Source organism: Bombus huntii, chromosome 2, assembly GCF_024542735.1.
Source record: "Bombus huntii isolate Logan2020A chromosome 2, iyBomHunt1.1, whole genome shotgun sequence".
Lineage (NCBI taxonomy): Eukaryota > Metazoa > Arthropoda > Insecta > Hymenoptera > Apidae > Bombus > Bombus huntii.
In genome coordinates this window covers 4,903,340-4,921,953 of record NC_066239.1, presented here as the reverse complement: position 1 = coordinate 4,921,953, position 18,614 = coordinate 4,903,340, and the positions used below count along the sequence as shown (strand labels likewise).

The following is an 18,614-nucleotide window of genomic DNA, read 5'->3' as shown; positions in this document are numbered from 1 at the left end:
TGTAACGTCCCTATCAGTTCATGATCGTCTTCTATATAAGTTGGACGGTCACGGGTAGTGTTCGTATTTACGTGCAACAATTTTGAAGTGAATGTTAGTACATATTATGAAAAGCAGTTTACAAAAAATTTTGCTATTAGGCTCTTGTTACTGTTCACTATTTTGATTGATCTGAAATATTCGGAAGATCTATTGTGAACTACTGCACATTGTAAGTATAATGCAATTCGTTAGACCTTCTTTCGACGTAATAGACCGCGCATCTTTATGCAAATTCACATTTTTCTAAATAGTACTGCAGTAGAAATTATTATATATTATGACAAATACTCTACTTTGGATATTTTGTACATTTTTGTATATCATGTGTATTGCAGGCTTAAATTTTCTATAAATGCATAAAAATCCGCAGTCTACTAGTTAAGTCTCTTTTTTCGTTTTATTCATTTTTTAATTAATACTTAATTCTTCAATTTTATTCAATAGTAAATTTACAAATATTTAAAATTACATATCATTTTATTGATAAACTTTGAATTTAAATATTAAATATTTATAAAAATACAGTTTTGCAATATTATATTGTAATTTAAATTATTATAGATAGCTTTTTTATGCTCTCTATCGTTTGTAATTATTTTTCTTATATTTTGAATTATAAAGTATATACTGAAATTGTTTTATAAGAATCAGGAAGTGCTTGATAAATTTGATAATTTTGATAGATAACAATATCTTATAGCTCTTGTAATTAAGTCTTTGTGATTTATAATATAATTAATTTAATCAACTGATAAATTAATTAATCTATTAATTGATAGTATCTCATATTTACTTTGGGCCATAATGTTATCTGTAATGTCAATTAGAAATATATCTAATCTAACGATATTATCATTGTTCATCTTACAGAAGTACAAAAATGGGTACTTTTACAATCGTTTTTACATTGATAGCGATAGGTAAGATAATGATTGTTAATATTTTTCCATTTAGTTTTTATTATAGAAGTACATTGATTTTGTTTTTTATTAGGTATCTCTTGCATCGAGGCTGTGAAGTCTCCGACATTTAGCAATACTTACACATTAAAAGGAACTTTATATATTCCATATGCTGAAATCCGAGAACCATTCTATGCATGGTATGATGGCAAAAGTGGATCTAGTAGAATCGATTACTATGGAGGTAATTTAAGTATAAATTAATATAAATCTGAAAATTAATACAAAAATTTTTTCTTTGAAAAAAAAAATAAATTAAATTTGATGTAACTAGGAATGGTCAAGACTTTCCAATTATCACACAAAGGATCATATGGAAAAAGCATAAAAATTGCTCCAATAACTACAGAATCTGTTTTGAATGAGGAAACATGTCTTGAAGTAAATGGTACTAAAGAAATTAAGGTTCAACCTCAAGCTATTATTCCAGACACAACTGAAATGGAGGTAAAATAATATTTTCCCATTTTTCCCCAACGATTTAAATTTAATTACTAATATAAAGTTAAATTTTATCTAGTGTATTGGAGAAGAAGTGATTAATGGTTTATTATGTGAAAAATGGAGACTGGAACAGGAGATTGATGGAAAATTAAACAAATATACTTTTTGGATAAGATATAAGGTAATTGTGACTCTACATAATTTTTGTCAGTTTAATAAACATCATTATATCAAATTATTCTAAAATTAATTATAGAAATCTCCACGTGTACCTGGTTTAAAAGAACCAATTCCTGTAAGGTATGAGATGAAAGGATTCAATAGTCTTTTGGGCTCTCACTATGATCATTACTATCTGGATTATGACTGGTACTCTTCTGAAAAACCTAGTTCAGAAGTGTTTGAAGTTACAACAAGTAACTAGAATTCTTTTCATTTATTAACATAAATTTTATTTGAATATATTTCAACTATAAAACGTGTATCATAAATAGATATGACATGTGTTGGTTTTCCCGGACCTGGAGACAAACATGTATACACATTTAATCCTATGCGTGAGTTTGTTCACAATTATGACACTCATGTAAATGAAGCATTTGAAGATTTCAAAAAAACTCATAACAAGGAATATGTAAATCATGTAGATCAATTGATGCGTAAAGAAGTATTTAGGCAAAATTTAAGGTATATCGTATATTTGTACAATGTACACAACTAATATGAATGTTCATAATCAATAACTGATATAAATTTCTTATAGATTTATTCATTCGACCAACCGAGCTAATAAAGGCTACCAACTGAGTGTTAATCATTTGGTAGATCGTACTGAGTTAGAATTAAAAGCTTTACGTGGCAAACAATACACTGCACATTACAATGGAGGACAACCTTTCCCACACAATGCTGAAAAAGAAGTAACCGAAGTCCCAGATAGTTTAGATTGGAGGCTCTATGGTGCTGTTACTCCTGTTAAAGGCGTGTATCTTTCTTTTTTAATTATAAAAAACATTTCAATAAAAATTTTTCAATATTCCAAACTAAAAAAGAATTTTCTTAATTAAATAGATCAATCTGTTTGTGGATCTTGCTGGAGTTTTGGTACAACTGGTGCTGTTGAAGGCGCGTACTATATGAAGTACGGTAAATTAGTGCGTTTGTCTCAACAGGTAAAATAGTTTAAATACAACTAAACGAATATTATAAGTAACAGAATACTTTATTATGATTTTTCATAATTATAGGCGCTTATTGATTGTTCATGGGGCTATGGAAATAATGGTTGTGATGGTGGTGAAGATTTCAGATCATATCAATGGATTATGAAGCATGGAGGTTTGCCTACTGAAGATGATTATGGTGGTTACCTTGGTCAAGTGAGTAAATTATTAGATTGCAAATATTTCATAGACAATATTCATATGAGTATATGCGTGATAAAAATTAATTTTTTAATCGTTTCAGTGGAATACCATATTTATTAGTAAATTAAAAATTAATTTTAAAAATTGCTTTCAATTATTTTTTTGTTTAGGACGGTTACTGTCACATAAATAATGCTACACTGACAGCCAAAATTACTGGCTATGTAAATGTTACATCGGGCGATGCTAATGCTCTAAAAGTTGCCATTGCTAAGCATGGTCCAATTTCAGTCGCAATTGACGCATCCCATAAAACATTTTCATTCTACTCCCATGGCGTATATTACGATGAGTCTTGTGGTAAGTAAATGCAACATTTTCTGAACAGACACCTGTTTTTCTAAAAATAAATAACATCTTGTTCATAGGTAATACGGAAGAGAGTCTGGATCATGCAGTTTTAGCTGTAGGTTATGGCAGCTTAAATGGAAAGGATTATTGGTTGGTCAAAAATTCATGGTCAAATTACTGGGGCAACGATGGTTACATTCTTATGTCTCAGGAAAAAAATAACTGTGGTGTATTAACAGCTCCAACATATGTTACTATGTAAGAAAAATAAGTAACACTATCTTTATTTTTTTAATATGAATATGTAAGAAAAGAGATTGTTGAAAATCGAAAATATACATTCTTTTTTAACGATAAAATTTTGCTTTCTTAATATTCTTAAATATAAACTGTATATCTAAAGAAAAATAAATTGTTAAGACTACATCTTTTGGGTTAAATAAATAATATGTAATTATAGAATTTAAGAAAATTAGCTTTGTGTAAACATAAACAAAATGACTTTTATTGAAAATCTTTAGTATTTAAAAGCGGCCTTATAATTTTTGTTCTCTTTGTTATTATTACTAAAAATATTTGTATAACAAAAAACACACAAATGTCATAATTTTTCGACTAAAATTCTATACAATGTAAAAACAAATTACGTAGTAATTGCGATTTGCCGATTCGCAAAGTAATGTCATTTACTCGGTATAAAAAGCATAAACGAACATAAACAGCTACAGAATTAAACAATGTCACGTTCTTATTTCAACACAGAAAATAGGCATTGCTATACATAGATAACTCTATAACATTGATATTAAACTATTGCTTATGTATTGGAAAGCCTGATGCTGGAATTATAATAACAATTACTTACAAAAATATATGTAATTTCAGTAGGCACAGTTTGCGTAATACAATTTTTTAAATCGTTGTAAAATTATACAGATACTGAAATAGTTACATCACTGTGCATTCAATATAAAATCGAATATACAACTAAAAGAAATGTTACACAAATTAAAATGAAAGTATTTGAAATAAAAAATTTATATCTCGTAATTCTCCGATCATATGTAAACTTTTATATAATAATATTATTCCATATTTTCTATATTCGTCAATCTATTTTAACACACAGATCCACATTTATCATGTGATCGGTGTAATACAATATTGATTTAACACAAAAATACATTTGTCTGAAAAAATTAATTTTTTAAAGTATAAATACATAAAAAAGTTGAACGTTTGTTACAAATATATTTCAAAAAATGTGAAGTATTTTTAATGAATTTCATTGTTTAATATATAGTCTTCATCTTTTTAAGTTTCATATATATAAATCTAATAGTCACACCATTTCGTTCAACCGAAGTTTAGAATGCATAATACGTTAAAAAGTAATTTTATTTAGAAACTTATTTATGCATTTAGCATTATGTTTTTAATCATTTTATAACTTGTGCAGTTTTTGTGCTATTCAGTCGATTAAATTATACGTTTTGCTTTTATACGATTATAATTTTTAAAAAAACTTCCAATTATCATATTACATAGTGATAATTTTCGTATGACGGTACTACTCTCGTAAATTTAATTGAAAGAAAATAAATTTATAAACAACCTATTTTTAAAATTGATTTGACAAAGAAATGCGTTTTTAATTAATATAAGCTACATTTCAAAAACATATAGATCAATTTTATAGTTATTTAACCGCATTAAACTTTGGTTATCATTTGCTAATCATATTTCTCTCTTTTATGAATTAAGATTGTAAGTATACAACCTAATTTCGTACATTTTGAAAATATTACTTATATCTAGTGTCCTCATAAAATTATTTATAATTTCCTTGAAATTTTATACATATAATGTATAATGTGCTGTTTTTGATTAAAGATAATTTGGAATAGGTTTTGAAATTATAAAAAGAAGTTTCTAAACCACGCCACGATATGAAGAATTAAAAAACATAGGTACCTAAATATTCTTATTAATATTCAATATGTACGAAGAAATTAATGTTAAGAATGCATGATATTTCAGTCAAATATTTTTATATAATGTAACTAATAAAACGGTGACTATATCTTTCACAAACTACTGTTAAAAAGTATCCGTTTGACCATGCTTTATTACATTTACTGCTATCATGCTATAATTAAATAATTGGATTAAACCGTATCACAATATTCATATAAAATTTCCGTAATGTTTCGAAATATACATCGATCAAAATATTAACTAATGAATGTTACGTGTAACAGCATCCTGCTTGTGAATCTAATTTCTTTTCGACCAGTTTAGTTTTTATACGTACATTTGTAAGAGCAAGAAACGCAACACGTTTAAGTACACGAGACATACTTGCAGTTTGCAACAAATTAATTTTTATATATGGTCGAGACTGTGCAGTAATTAATTAGAAATATTCGTATTATATATAACTCTTTAATTTTCACTTTTGTCTCATTACTTTCTTTTACTTTCATTGTATATCACCTGTGGACCCTGCTCCGATCGATCACATTTGACGATCGACAAATAGATTACGATCGATGATCGTGTATGGCGATCTTAGAGGAACAGCCGATCCTCAATTTACATATTACGATCGATAAATAATAGGAATGTTTAAAAGGTTCACTCGATAAAAGCGTCTTTTTTTATACTCTCATTATCGATTGTAAAGAATATAGAAATATCTTGTATAAGCCCCCGTTATGACTAATTGTAAGATGTTTCTCCTTTAGGACATACTTTCCCAAATTTTCCTTCCCCCCGTAAACCTATTCGCTTTATAAACGTAACCTCTGCTTAAAGAAATCCCATTTCTAAGGCGTTGTATAACGACTGTGTGTCCGAGTGACTGTTTATTCTCCAAAATGGGAAATTATGGGCACGTGCTGCCGTTTCTTCATCAGAGTCATCACCTATTACCACATATGTGCATCTTCGACCAAATCGCGCAACTACTCTTCCAAAGCAGCTTTCTTTTCCTAGAAATGATGAATCTATATTACTTATAGAACTTTTATAATATAAATTGTGATTAATAGCGTTTTGATGTATATATCGGTTCAAATGGTATTTAATAGACGATTACAATAATTTCAAACGTTATGCGATTCAATGATGGCTTTAAATTAAGCACACTTAAATTCCTTTGTAAAACTTACCGATTTTCGAGGCCGAATAAATATTTTCGATTGGAAATATTCCGCCAATCCCAAAAAGCAGTACTTTAGATAAAGCCGGTACTAATTGCGTGGTAGTAACCAGAATGTTAATGCAGTCACTTCTTTTATTTATGAGACTTAAACATTTTACAGCTGACGTTAACCAGTTATCGGTGAGCACTTCAATCTCAGAACGTAGTTGTAACCATTGTTCTTGTTTTGCAGCACCCAATAAACCGCCGACATTGTTTCGATAATTATTATAGATCTCTTTAATTTTTCGATAGCGAAAGGCTAATTTTCGCATCCAATCGACTCCACCTCTAACACCGGAAGCCAAACATATACCGTTGTTCGCAGACGCGCATTGGAAACCATCGTTAGCAAAATTGTAAGAAGACAGGTCTTGCCCATTATCATCTGATGATACATCATCGATGTGTACTTGGTCACAATCCTACAGGAAGATCAAAAATAGAGTTTCAAAATTAATGACACGTAATAATCCAAATACGTATAAAATTAAATTTCTGATAGAATATAACATTTTAGTAAGAGATTTTGCTTTTTCTAGACGCATCAATCTTGTACGTGTTTCAACTATAGAATATCCTGTGTATTTGAAGTCTGAAGTCTGGTTCTGCCTCCTCACCTCGACGTCGTTGAAAAAGAAGTGAGTATCAGCCAAATTGAATATCATTTCTTCCATCCTGTACGCCACTTGGCCCAAAAGAACCGGATCCTTACGGTGCTTCGTTGCAAATTGCCCAGTTAACAAGGAGTGAAATACAACTATGGTTTCGTCCAGGTCCCAGATGAATATCCGGTCAGGACCGGCTTCTGTCGTATCCGCAGAACCTATACTGTTTCCACTTCCGCTCTGGCGTCTTCCGCGTCTGCAAGGTTTCGCTGTCGCTCCTGGAACACGTTCATTAAACGTTATTGCACATTTTCTTCCCTAACAAAGAAAGTGCACTATAAATATTTTTGCTATTCATTAAAAGATTTATTTAAATAGGTAAGGAAATAAAACTGAAAAAAAAATATTTTTTTACTTATAAGTACTTTTATATGAAACTCTTTTTCTTATAAAGCAAATTAGGATGCAAAACAGAAAATGATAGAAGCCAATAATTTTACAACTAAAAATTATATATGCCTATATCTTTTAGTTCTTTTTATATCTTGTATATTCTTATGCTATTAACGGAGATTAAACATATATTGCGCTACCGCCCACGTGTTCAGCGAACAAGCAGCCATATTAACTTATATTAATAGAAATTTAAACATTTATAGAGGCTGATTCAGGAATAACTAGAATTTTACATGCTATTTCAACAAAAAAGGTATTAATAAATATATATTCGTAATATTCTATTTTAAATAAGATTATTTTATCAGATAATTTAAATATTTTCTTAGTTGTAAGACATAGGACGTATCTATAGCTATATCTATATGTATACATATAACACTTTTACGCTTTTCAGCATTTATTTGTTTATTCGACAACTGTTGGAACACGCTCAAGGAGAACATATTGACGCAAAAAGTGGAGATATAAAAATCACACGTACGAATCGTGTTACCTTCGATGTTTGCGGTTTCTCGTGCGGTAAGATCGCTGGCATCGTGAGTTGTTGCGTCCAACGTGAGCGCAGACTTTGTCGAATCTTATTACAAAAAGGGAAGTCGTTACTGATAAATCATAATTGCAAATAAATCGTAATTGTCGCAAGAATTTACACATAAAAACATAGTAAAACGTTGCTACTTAAATCAATGGACGAAAATATTAAGTAAATAATAAGAAAATTCTTAGTATTTCTGGAACCTGAAAAAGAAACAAACGAAACAAAGAGAAACAAAAATTAATAAAACATCATATAATGCAAAGAAAAATATTTCCTAATATTAAATATTTTGTATTGAAATAATTTGATAAAACCAGAGTTTAACATTTAAAAGTTTGGGTATAATTTTACATACTCTTATATGGAACTATAAAATTTCTCTACTCTCCTTTTATGTATTTCAAGTATTCAATTCAATGAAAATGATGTCCTGTCCTTTCAATGTTGATTTAATACAACTAGCAACCTAACAATACAAGGTGATTTATCAATAATCCAATACTTCATTACCTTTTTCAATATTGCTGTATTCTATATACATAAAAAAACGAAAACTGTTTCATTTTCAAAAGTATATATATATATATAAGAAGAGAGAATAGCCTAAAACGAAGAAAAAAACAATGACCTTACTCAATCTTTAGATCTCTAAATTTGTTCACGTCTGCAGTATACGATATAATCAGAAGATAATTATTCTACTCCCTATGAGTCACTTTGTATGATGTAACGCGAACCGGATATTCAACAGTTCTCATGCAATACAACAGCGATATTTAAGATTCTGGCTGCATCGGTGATTAAAATTTTGCTCGACGAGGAAGTGCCTGATAATGCCGAAGAGGTAGAGAAGAAGTCGATAGGAACGTTACCAGCAAAATTTAGGTTTCCAATGTTAAACGAAGCGGGTGTCGTATGGTAACCATGCATGGGGTAATATCCGGAATACTGTAATGGTACCCTGTCATTTCCATACAAACTGCTACTGTAGGCGCTGTAATCTAGCTTCTGAAAAACCATAGATGAAACGGTAATGAGGATAATAAGAGTAATAAATTCTAATGGTTTCTTTCTTTTTTAGTACCTGTGAAGACGGTGATATATTTTGAGCCACGTTGGGGAAATTCGTGGTGCCGCTGTTGTATGTAGCGTAAGATGAATATTGAGACATGGAGCTGGGCGTCGTGTATGAGGTCAGATAAGAACTTTGCAAGCCCGAGGTGTTTTTCCCGGCTGTGGTTGTCCCGTAGGGAGGTGAGTTGTACAGACTAATAGCACGAAGTTTCCATGTTAACGAACGTTTACAAACCAATTTGTAAATATTATATTTATATACAGTGACTGTTATTAATATTGGAATACCATATAGGAACATAGTCAGCCATTGATTAGAAATCAGGATATGTTTAAGGGCAAAGATGAATGATGATGCGATTCAAGCATGAGAAGTACGTGCCTGTTATAATATTGATTGGCTCCGTACAACGAACTGTAGTCCGCCTTTTCCATAGAATCCGGATATTCTTGTTCCTTTTCCTCGGCATTCTCGTCGATGTATAATTCCCCGCTGGGCACGCTGTCGTTTTCGGGACAATCTTGCACCTCGTTCTTGACTTCCGTTTCTGCCAGTATGAGCAAAATGATTCACGTTCACATCTCTTTAGTTATAACGTCTTTGATATTATAACTCTGTCATTGGCAATGATGTAATTTACAATATTATATATTGTTCTATTAGGTTGTCCGAAAAGTTTCTTTCGTTTCATAAGGTGATAATAGATGAACAACAATTTCTGTTTTATATTATTTTATTGAATTAGGTATGATCCATTTCGTTCTATTTCTATTATTATGTTCATGCATAATTCAATAAACTAATATGAAACGAGAAACATTGTGCGTCTATTATTTCCTTATAAAACGAAAGAAACTTTTCGGACAACCTAATATATTATTCTCTGTTCTGTACATTATAACTGTATCATCGATAATGATACAATTCACAGAAACATGTTTCTAGGTTTGTTACTGTTGCAACTACTTTCTGCTAAGTGGAATTTCAGTTTTCTGCTGAATAACTTCCGTCATTTTGTGGTAATAGAAGTCGAGAATATAAATTTCATTCATTAAATTTAGAATTGTTACAAAGCTACGATTTATTGTGATAATTCTTATAATTTAAACATATAGAATATTGCAATAAAGATGGTATATTTTCTTAACGTGTTCTTTCTTTCGGCTTTTTGTATATATAAAATAGCACAATTTATAGTCAACCATACTTCAAGCCACAAAAAGGAAATTAAAATAATATTATAGTGACAATAATTCGTATAATTTATTAATTGGGATATCTTTATCATCTTTCTAGAAGGATACCTATAGGGTACCTACTTTTGTTATTATTAATTTGTGTACCTATTTTGCAACTTCTCGATAGCATTATTTACATTTAAAATTATTTTTCCGTTTGAACAGTTGGAACAATGGATGAAGAATAAACAATATAAACGTTTAATTAATACATTCTATTTAAATCCAAATAAAGAAAGGACATTGTTTCGGAAAATGTTATAAAACAAAAAAATGCATATTCAGGTTAAATTAAATTTCCCGGAATAATATTCAGTAATACGTATTTCATGTATTTGTACATAAAACAACACAATGGAAAGCTTTTCCGCGACCGGAAGTATACAGATGTTACCGGCGTCATGGCGAGAGGATATTTCGTTTCATTTTGAACCGCGATATGTAATTAATTTCCCAAGCAATTAGCTAGGAGGTCCGTTATGAAAACTACCTGTTCATTTCGGTGTACGTGTTTTATAGAATAGAAGAATCCAGTGGCGTGACATGACGCGGCGCAACCACCAGCCACCGGGTTTCTCGTTTTAATTCAATCGACCGGCGGCACACGCAAAAGGGAAGCGGGAAATACAGACAGAAGCCTTTTCAAATCGTCGAATTTAAACCGTTTTATTGCAGGTCCGGTTTCGGCTATCATTGTCCATGATGCGAAACGTTATAAACACAAATTTTTCACTTTTTGTTTCCCGAGGATACTTCATCATCGCGATTATGTGTTATGTTGCATCGACGAGACGAAAAAGAAGAAAAATTGAGAACAAATAAACGAATAAATAAATTAATAAAAGGGAGGCAAAAATGGCGATTTGGTTTCTAAACGGACCTTTAAAAGGGTAGCCTTTTAAGTAGACCCGGAATGGAGGAGCTTTATTTACCATTGTTTGCGGCTCGAGGGTGCTGTACCGAGGCCTCTGTCGACGAAGACACGTTGCCAGCATTGTCTAAAACGCCTGCTGGTTTCGTCGGATCATTGTCCTCGGTTAACATATCACTGCGCCTGAAGAAAAAACGACAAACAAAATCGCGATTAACAATTGGTATTATATACCAGTTAATGCATGTAACATTCAGTTTCAGTGCGATGTATTCGATATGTATTGTAAATTGTACGCCCCCGTTCATAAGTTCCCGAACATTTGCTTATTTTGCACAAAATGGTTGTTAGAATGCAGATACGATTTTCTAAATTGATTTTATTATTTATCCACAAGTTACTCAGTAGAATTAAAATATCCACGATTTTATAGTATGGAGTAACTTACATTATGAAATAAAGTCACAAAAGTATCAAATGTATTTACATCAACTGTTGAAATTACATAATATCAAAAGTATATACATCCTAACAGTCATCTTACTCAAAGCAGTCAAATGTGCGATGGTCGGTCGACTTATGACCGAAAGTATACATTCTTTGAAGGTTGTAGCGTAAAATTTAAAACATTTAACATTTGATATACCGCAGGACAGATAGAAGTTCTTTTTTCTGGAACTACGTGTCGGACGTAGTTTATGAAAGTAAGTGGATGAAAACTGAGCGTTATTGAATAACCAAAAATAGCTCTTGATTAGATATTGAAATGAAAGACGAAGAATATTGAATGGTCTGAGATTTTCTGCGATGTAATATTAAACTATTATTTTTGGACCAGCTTTTAAGATTTTATCGAATTACCAAATTACGTAATGCATCCAGTGTGTGATGGATCATAGAATCGTTAATTAATCACAGAATCCGTCGATAGAATAGCTCAATTGTTTTGGCACCTGGAAATCACAAATAATCCTTGATCGAATTCTTTTCTTTTTACATCTAAATTGTTTAATTTTTATTTGTAAACACGTTTTTTATTTTATAAATTTGTAAAAATACTTATGAATACATGCACGTTGGGCTTTTACTTGATCAAACAGTTATTTAAATAATGAAGAACAAAGACTAACACGTGTGTATATATATATATATATATTTAAGATAAAATTGTAAAAAATTCCTTGTAGTTGAATACATCAAAAGAAATTCCCGGAATTCGATGTTATCATTTCATTTAGAATAGAGTAGGTTTTGTATAATTCTTCCATGAAATAAAGAAAAAAATAAACACATCTTCGATAGCCGGTAATTATATTCTAGGAAAAAAGTGTATATATGTCAGCACAAATTCAAGAAAACGATACCAAAAAGGATTCTGATGTGAGGGGCTAAATTCGAATGGAAATTTTTTAAAACGAATCATCTGAACCGTATTAGATTAAATTTAATCGAATAAAAAGTGAATTGAATGTACTTTAAGTCGTGTTCAATCAAAATTTGTGTATTACATTTATCAAAAAACGATGATTAATTGTCACAAAAATAGTAAAAAACGGAAACTAAACGAGAAATATGTATCTACTACTTTAGAAGCTATAAAATGATAAAACCGCTGTAAAGGTTGTAAAAATGTACGACAATAAAGATATTCTTACTTTGAAAGATTTATGGTATTAGAAAAAAAGACATTTACGTATATAGATATAAATAGTTTAAAGTGTAAACATAAACATTCCATGTAACCTAATAACTAAAAAAAGCCTGCTAGTAATTAAAAATTGTCCTTTCTTTAGTATTACATTATCAGTCTGAATATTTCAAAAATAAATAAGCGTTCCAATATTCTATTTTATTATTTCTCTATCTATCATGAAATAAGGAAGGAAAAAAGTTCCCGAAAATCAGCACTGAACCGATCATGTATTCGCCGGTTCCATGGTGTTCCGGTTGATGCAAAAAGGGTTAGTGCACGAAGCGGACAGCTTCGTTATTGTCTGCCAATTGCGTGTCGAAGAGGTGGAGTGGCCAGATGGGTAGGCGTATACCAGGAACCTTCGAGAGCAGCCAATGAAACCTCCTTTCACGACGTTTTACATTATGTATTCTTTATGTTGCCAAGTTGCTATATCTGTCCGTGCTCCGCCCTTATCTGCGCCTACTATATACTTCGCGCTGCACTATACTGCGAAAAAGAGACTGTCTTGCATAAGGGCGCTTTCACACCGACGCCGCAACGATACACCGCTTCCGTAAGATTAATTTTGGTTTATTTATAGATACCCAGATCCGATTCGATTCTCCTAGTTAATCTCTCTATGTTTTTCTTAAACGTCGAATTTATTTCGGAGAATATTGTCGATTGTTTTCATAGCGCTGTGTTTAGAGAATGTCATTTCAAAAGCTTGCGTTAGATTGATTTATTCTAGAAAATCTGGAAAGATAATAATTAGTGGAACAGCACAGGGGCAAGGCAAGTAGGTACGTATATAAATACTGCTCTTTATCGCACAACGTTACACGTTGCTATATGTCTTTATTACTCTTATTTGTATATATGACACCTTCAGTCAATATACGTGCTTATCTTTATGATTGTGTTGGGCCTATCAGAAGTAACGAAGCTGCACTCGTTTATATAATTATCTTTACAGTTCTCCATTATACATACGTATATAGATAGAAGGCGGGAAATGAAGTCTTTGTTGCGTTTTTGCATCAAGGTGTTTTATTTTATGAGTTGCTTAAACGAATTTTTTAACATAGGGTGGAGTCTGTTTTCTAGAGATCAAATGGCGAATGAGATTAAATCCTAAGCTATGTACAGACAATGCGAGGCTGATCCGCGAGGCTGCCTCGTATCATGCCGTCACGTAGATAGCAGAATACGCGAGGCAGGGTGAATCGCAGTTATCTACGCTTCCGACAAAATCGTTCAATATACGTTAAAACGAAGTGAATAAGGAGCTGCGAGGCACCTTTGATCTCGCCAAATACCGACAATTGTTCGTTAGACTCGAGACAGCCTCGTCGTTCTGCCTCGCACTGCCTGTATATAGCTTTAAGTAATTTTGAAGTTAGGTGCAAATTTTCTGTTTCAATTTATTTCTCAACGTACAAATTTTATTCGGTTTATTAGTAAAAATGCTTAAATTTTTTATAATAAAAGAACACCTTACAATTCAAATTAGAATGCATGTCATTTCTAATTCAAACATAGATTCAAAATAGATTAAGCTTCCAATAGCATTTTTAATGATATTCAAACATATATAAAAGGGCATTGAACTTTTGATTTGTAAATTGACATCGATAAAACGGAACAGGATTTCAAAACTGTTTACCGTTAGTAAAGTTCAACAAACTATAACAATGTACCAATGTATACACGGTTTCCTATACTACGTACGACAAGAGGGATTATGGCAATATTAAAAAATATATCACACAAAAAAGAGGAGAAGAATCAAAGAGAGAAAGTAATTATGATAATTCTATTGTGGAATTTTTACAGACTTCAATGACTAGTTTAACAGTCGTTTCACAGTTAGTAATATGGTGATAATAGTAACCAATACATTGATTGATTGAAAATATTAATGAAGCGGTGTAATTATCATGGAAGAATAATTTTCAGTCTAAATTAAGAAATATTTTTAAATGCTTAACATTAAACTTGCGCATTCATAAAACAATTACTATTAAATATTTTTTCAAAACAATATACATTAAATAATAAATTTAAATAAATAGAAACATAGGTAACATGTAGGTCACAGTTCTACAAATATCACAAACAAAAGTAACTAGAACTTGTTTAAGACAATTTCTTTAATCTTCTTTCCAAAATCTTTAAACCTAAATACTTTGCAAAGTATATTTATTTACCTATGAAAGTCTAAATTCGTAACAAATTCTTACATGAAAATCAACACTGAATGAAAAATAAGGAACAAATGAAGTTATAACTCTGTAAACAGATCGATTCTAATATTTTAGGATCTTAAATTGTTAGGGCTCATGATTAATTACGCGTTCTCCAATGCGGGGGCAGTAGTCTTCGCGGGCAAATATTTTCTATCGGATGTTTGTAATTGAATAAATCATTGTCAGTAGAACGATCGTTTCGAGAAAAGTACAGACAATCGCATCGGAGATATATGATCCCCTATGTGTGTATGTATACACATATGTATACATATGTATATATACACATATATGCGCGGGTATGAAAGCAATTGTTCCCCCGTGACACGCATCGCGTCGGCTGGAAGTTACGTCGTTCACTGGAACACGACGATGAATCAATTAGCGCGCGGCTACGTTGTTTGAACAACAGCCAGATACTCGGACAATTTTTCTTTTCGAGAACGATGTACATCCTCGAACAACGTCCGAAGTCGGGGAAAAAAATAACCGATTAATTGTTTGAAACAACGGGCAGTATGCACGATATTAAACGGTCACTGTATACCGCCGCTTCGTTTTTTTCTTTTTGTGTTGAATGATACCGGAAAGCGTGGAAAAGAAAAACGCGCACGAACTACGCCCGAATTGCCCGTTGGACAATGTACCACGACGATCGGTGAAATTGTTACTTTTAAACTTGCGCGAATAATAGTAACTATTCGATGCTTGAATCGAGAGTACGACTTTTTTCTCGATAAGTTTTGATGGAAGTTGTTTTGATTGGTCTTGATGGACTGCTTTTATCTAGGGAAACTTATTGAAATTCATTTCCGATATTATATGTACGTTATGTGGAAATTTAATAATGGATATTTCGTTTTTATGTTTAATGTAATGTTGATAATTATCAAAGCTTAAAAAGTCTGGTTTAAAAGTTTGATTTAAGAATGAAATATACATATACACATATCGTTATATTGGAAACTATGCTATTAAAAATTTATATACATATTATACTCTGAAAATTAAGAAATTGCATTTGTTCTTATTATAATAAAAAGAAATATACAATTAAAAGAAAGAAAATCATAATTTTTCTAATATCTTTTTTAATGTAGACATAGATACATATGTCAGAATTGAAAAGTCCGTCTGGTCGAATCGTAAATGTCTTGAAACTTGTTGTTTTATCTTAATTTAATTCTAATATGTTTAACATACATTTTCCACTTCTTATAGTTTGCAGCATCTTTTTAATATGGACAAAGGCAATGAATTGAACATAGCAAATATAACATAACAATAGTGATTATAGTTTAAGCCCGACTCATCATCTCTGGAATTATCTGATTGATTTACATTTAGTTGTGATATAATTTATCGAACTATCTATATAAAAGAGACGATATCATATAACAGTATTCTTCCATGATTGTATTCCTAAGCACTTTCATATTCCTAGTACTTGTCACTCTGTTAAGGAATTGCGTTATTATTTATTTTCCCCGAAAGGCACGAAGGATTTATACCGTTGAGAAGGGCGGCCAAACTTATCTAAATAAAGCGTGTGCCGAAATGTTTATCGCGGCTGAGTTGCTTGCCTCGCCACTGTCCGTCAGCCGTCAAAGAAACGCAACCGAACGAAAGAAGGATAGAGAAGAGGAATGCGTAGCAGGAGGTTTCTCGTGCGCGACACTCGTGTGTCCCACGGGCCGCGGTCAGCTTACATTTGAAAGGAGGAAAGAAGAAAAATAAGGAAGGGATGGTTACACTACGGGACCAAGACAAAAGCTTCTCCATCGTTCGGAATGCTCTGGCTTTCCTACGTCGTCTCTTTCTCTTTTCCCTCGCCTCTCGAAAACAGAGGCCATGGAAATCGCTACCTCGTTCCAAAACGTTTTGTTCGTTTTGGCAGATTTATCTCGCACAAACTTTTCTAGTTAATTATTTCTGACCGTTTTTAGTATAAAAAACATTTTTATAGAGAGAAAATTTCAGTCAGTTTTTCAGTACGGATTACTTGGCATTACACAACGGTTGACCAATTAAAATACATTACTGGTAACAAGCCGAATGAGATGCATAAGTTACGCATGCTCAATTGATAATGACATTTACACGTGTGAGTGCGACCGTAGATGCGTTTATACATGTGTGTGCATATGCAGAGGCACATCCGCGTAGCGTGCGTAACTCCTGTACATCTAATAATTTAAGGAACGTATACATATTGTAGAATACATACATATGTACAGACAGAATGCATTGTGCTTCCCACGTGGCACTCGATCAACAAAGTCATTTGACTGTTCTCGTTTGTTTTGGCTATTGCTTCCGATATGTTGAGAAAAAACATTCCATGTGTGTACATTTCATTTACTTATAGAAAAGATAATATAAATAGATAGACAAAAATAATTTTACAGTTAATGTACGATATTAATTTTGACTTTATGTAATTCCCAGCGCACAATTTGCTATTATATTTTACTTATTTATACTTCGCAGAAGTTGTGCTTGTTTATTATGTTATATATTGCATATATAGATATAAATATCATTGTTATATAATTTACGAGTTTTCAGTTTACGAGTTAGTTTATCATTTCAAATCTAAGAACTTGCTCATCATTGTTAAAAGAAATCAAAGCAACAAGCTATATAACAAACGAATGTTTATTCAAACCTTGTATCCGGCGTTTAAGCTGGACCAAGAACGAGGGTGCTTCTCGGCGAATATTCGTGGATCAAGGAAGCTGTATTCGGTTCCCTCCTGATAGTAGCATCGTCATCCCTTCGCTTGTGTCGTGTGTACGTAAATGTGTGTACGCGATGCACTTGATAGGGTTTAAGCACACTACTTCTCACTTTTCTCGCACTTTCCACGACCACGAGAACATCATGACAACCGACGGATGCACTATCACCGACCGTTTCTAGCAACACGTAAAAGAACCGCTTGATCAACAAGGATCTTCTATAAAAGATTATTCCTTGAAATAAACTACAAGTATAACGCAATTGAAACAGTTTGGCCGACGATCTCGCGAGAAAACATCTCTCGGTTGGGTTTATACGTTCGTCGCGCGAGGGGTGAAACCATGGAATCCGGCACAGATGTACGTTTCGAGCCAATGGGTCGAAGCGAATAGCAGAGATTGATCTTTTTCGAGGTTACGTCGGCTCGATACGCGGTTTTCGTTCGAGGCTCTTTGATGGATTCCTCGTATCGCGGACGCAGTCAACACTATTGTTTCTCTGCGAAGGGCATCGGCTCGGTGTGCGATATGCTGCAGCCTGTGGAGTTCTGAGCATGCGAAATGTCGCCTGCCACCCCCGCCCGGTGGTCACGTGGTTGGCCGGCTCGTTCGGCGTCTTTCTTCCACGTTCATCCCCTCTCCATCCCCTCTCTTTGTTTGATCCTCCATCTTCATCCTGCCGTCGGTACTCCTATTCGTTGTCTCGTTTCGTTGGTCGGACGCGCACAGGTCGCTCGTTAATTAGAATGAGAGAGGCTAATGGTAACTCGCTTGGCCACCCGATTGTCA

General features: G+C 32.4%; 2 protein-coding genes across 7 annotated transcripts; one reads left to right on the top strand and one right to left on the bottom strand.

The window, feature by feature from the left end:
* Window positions 1-3,590, top strand: LOC126878087 (digestive cysteine proteinase 1). Its single transcript, XM_050640526.1, has 12 exons — window positions 1-211; window positions 913-962; window positions 1,036-1,188; window positions 1,279-1,451; window positions 1,525-1,629; window positions 1,705-1,864; window positions 1,943-2,135; window positions 2,212-2,429; window positions 2,520-2,620; window positions 2,696-2,827; window positions 2,986-3,175; window positions 3,244-3,590. Exons 2-12 carry the CDS (start codon window positions 923-925, stop codon window positions 3,426-3,428), a joined length of 1,650 nt encoding a protein of 549 aa, XP_050496483.1. The 5' UTR covers window positions 1-211; window positions 913-922; the 3' UTR covers window positions 3,429-3,590.
* Window positions 3,591-5,595: 2,005 nt separating this feature from the next.
* On the bottom strand, window positions 5,596-18,361 carry LOC126878088 (eyes absent homolog 4). Of its 6 annotated transcripts, none has more exons than XM_050640527.1 (10): window positions 17,753-18,360; window positions 12,022-12,113; window positions 11,222-11,343; window positions 9,433-9,598; window positions 9,061-9,244; window positions 8,849-8,984; window positions 7,920-8,015; window positions 6,992-7,257; window positions 6,340-6,796; window positions 5,596-6,159 (listed from the first exon to the last, which is right to left on the bottom strand). In XM_050640527.1, exons 2-10 carry the CDS (start codon window positions 12,036-12,038, stop codon window positions 5,978-5,980), a joined length of 1,626 nt encoding a protein of 541 aa, XP_050496484.1. In that variant the 5' UTR covers window positions 12,039-12,113; window positions 17,753-18,360; the 3' UTR covers window positions 5,596-5,977. The 6 variants fall into 6 exon arrangements, with proteins under 6 accessions (XP_050496484.1, XP_050496485.1, XP_050496486.1 ...); XM_050640528.1 differs by having other exon boundaries at window positions 7,932-8,015; window positions 17,753-18,359; XM_050640529.1 differs by lacking the exon at window positions 12,022-12,113 and having other exon boundaries at window positions 11,170-11,343; window positions 17,753-18,361.
* Window positions 18,362-18,614: the final 253 nt, after the last annotated feature.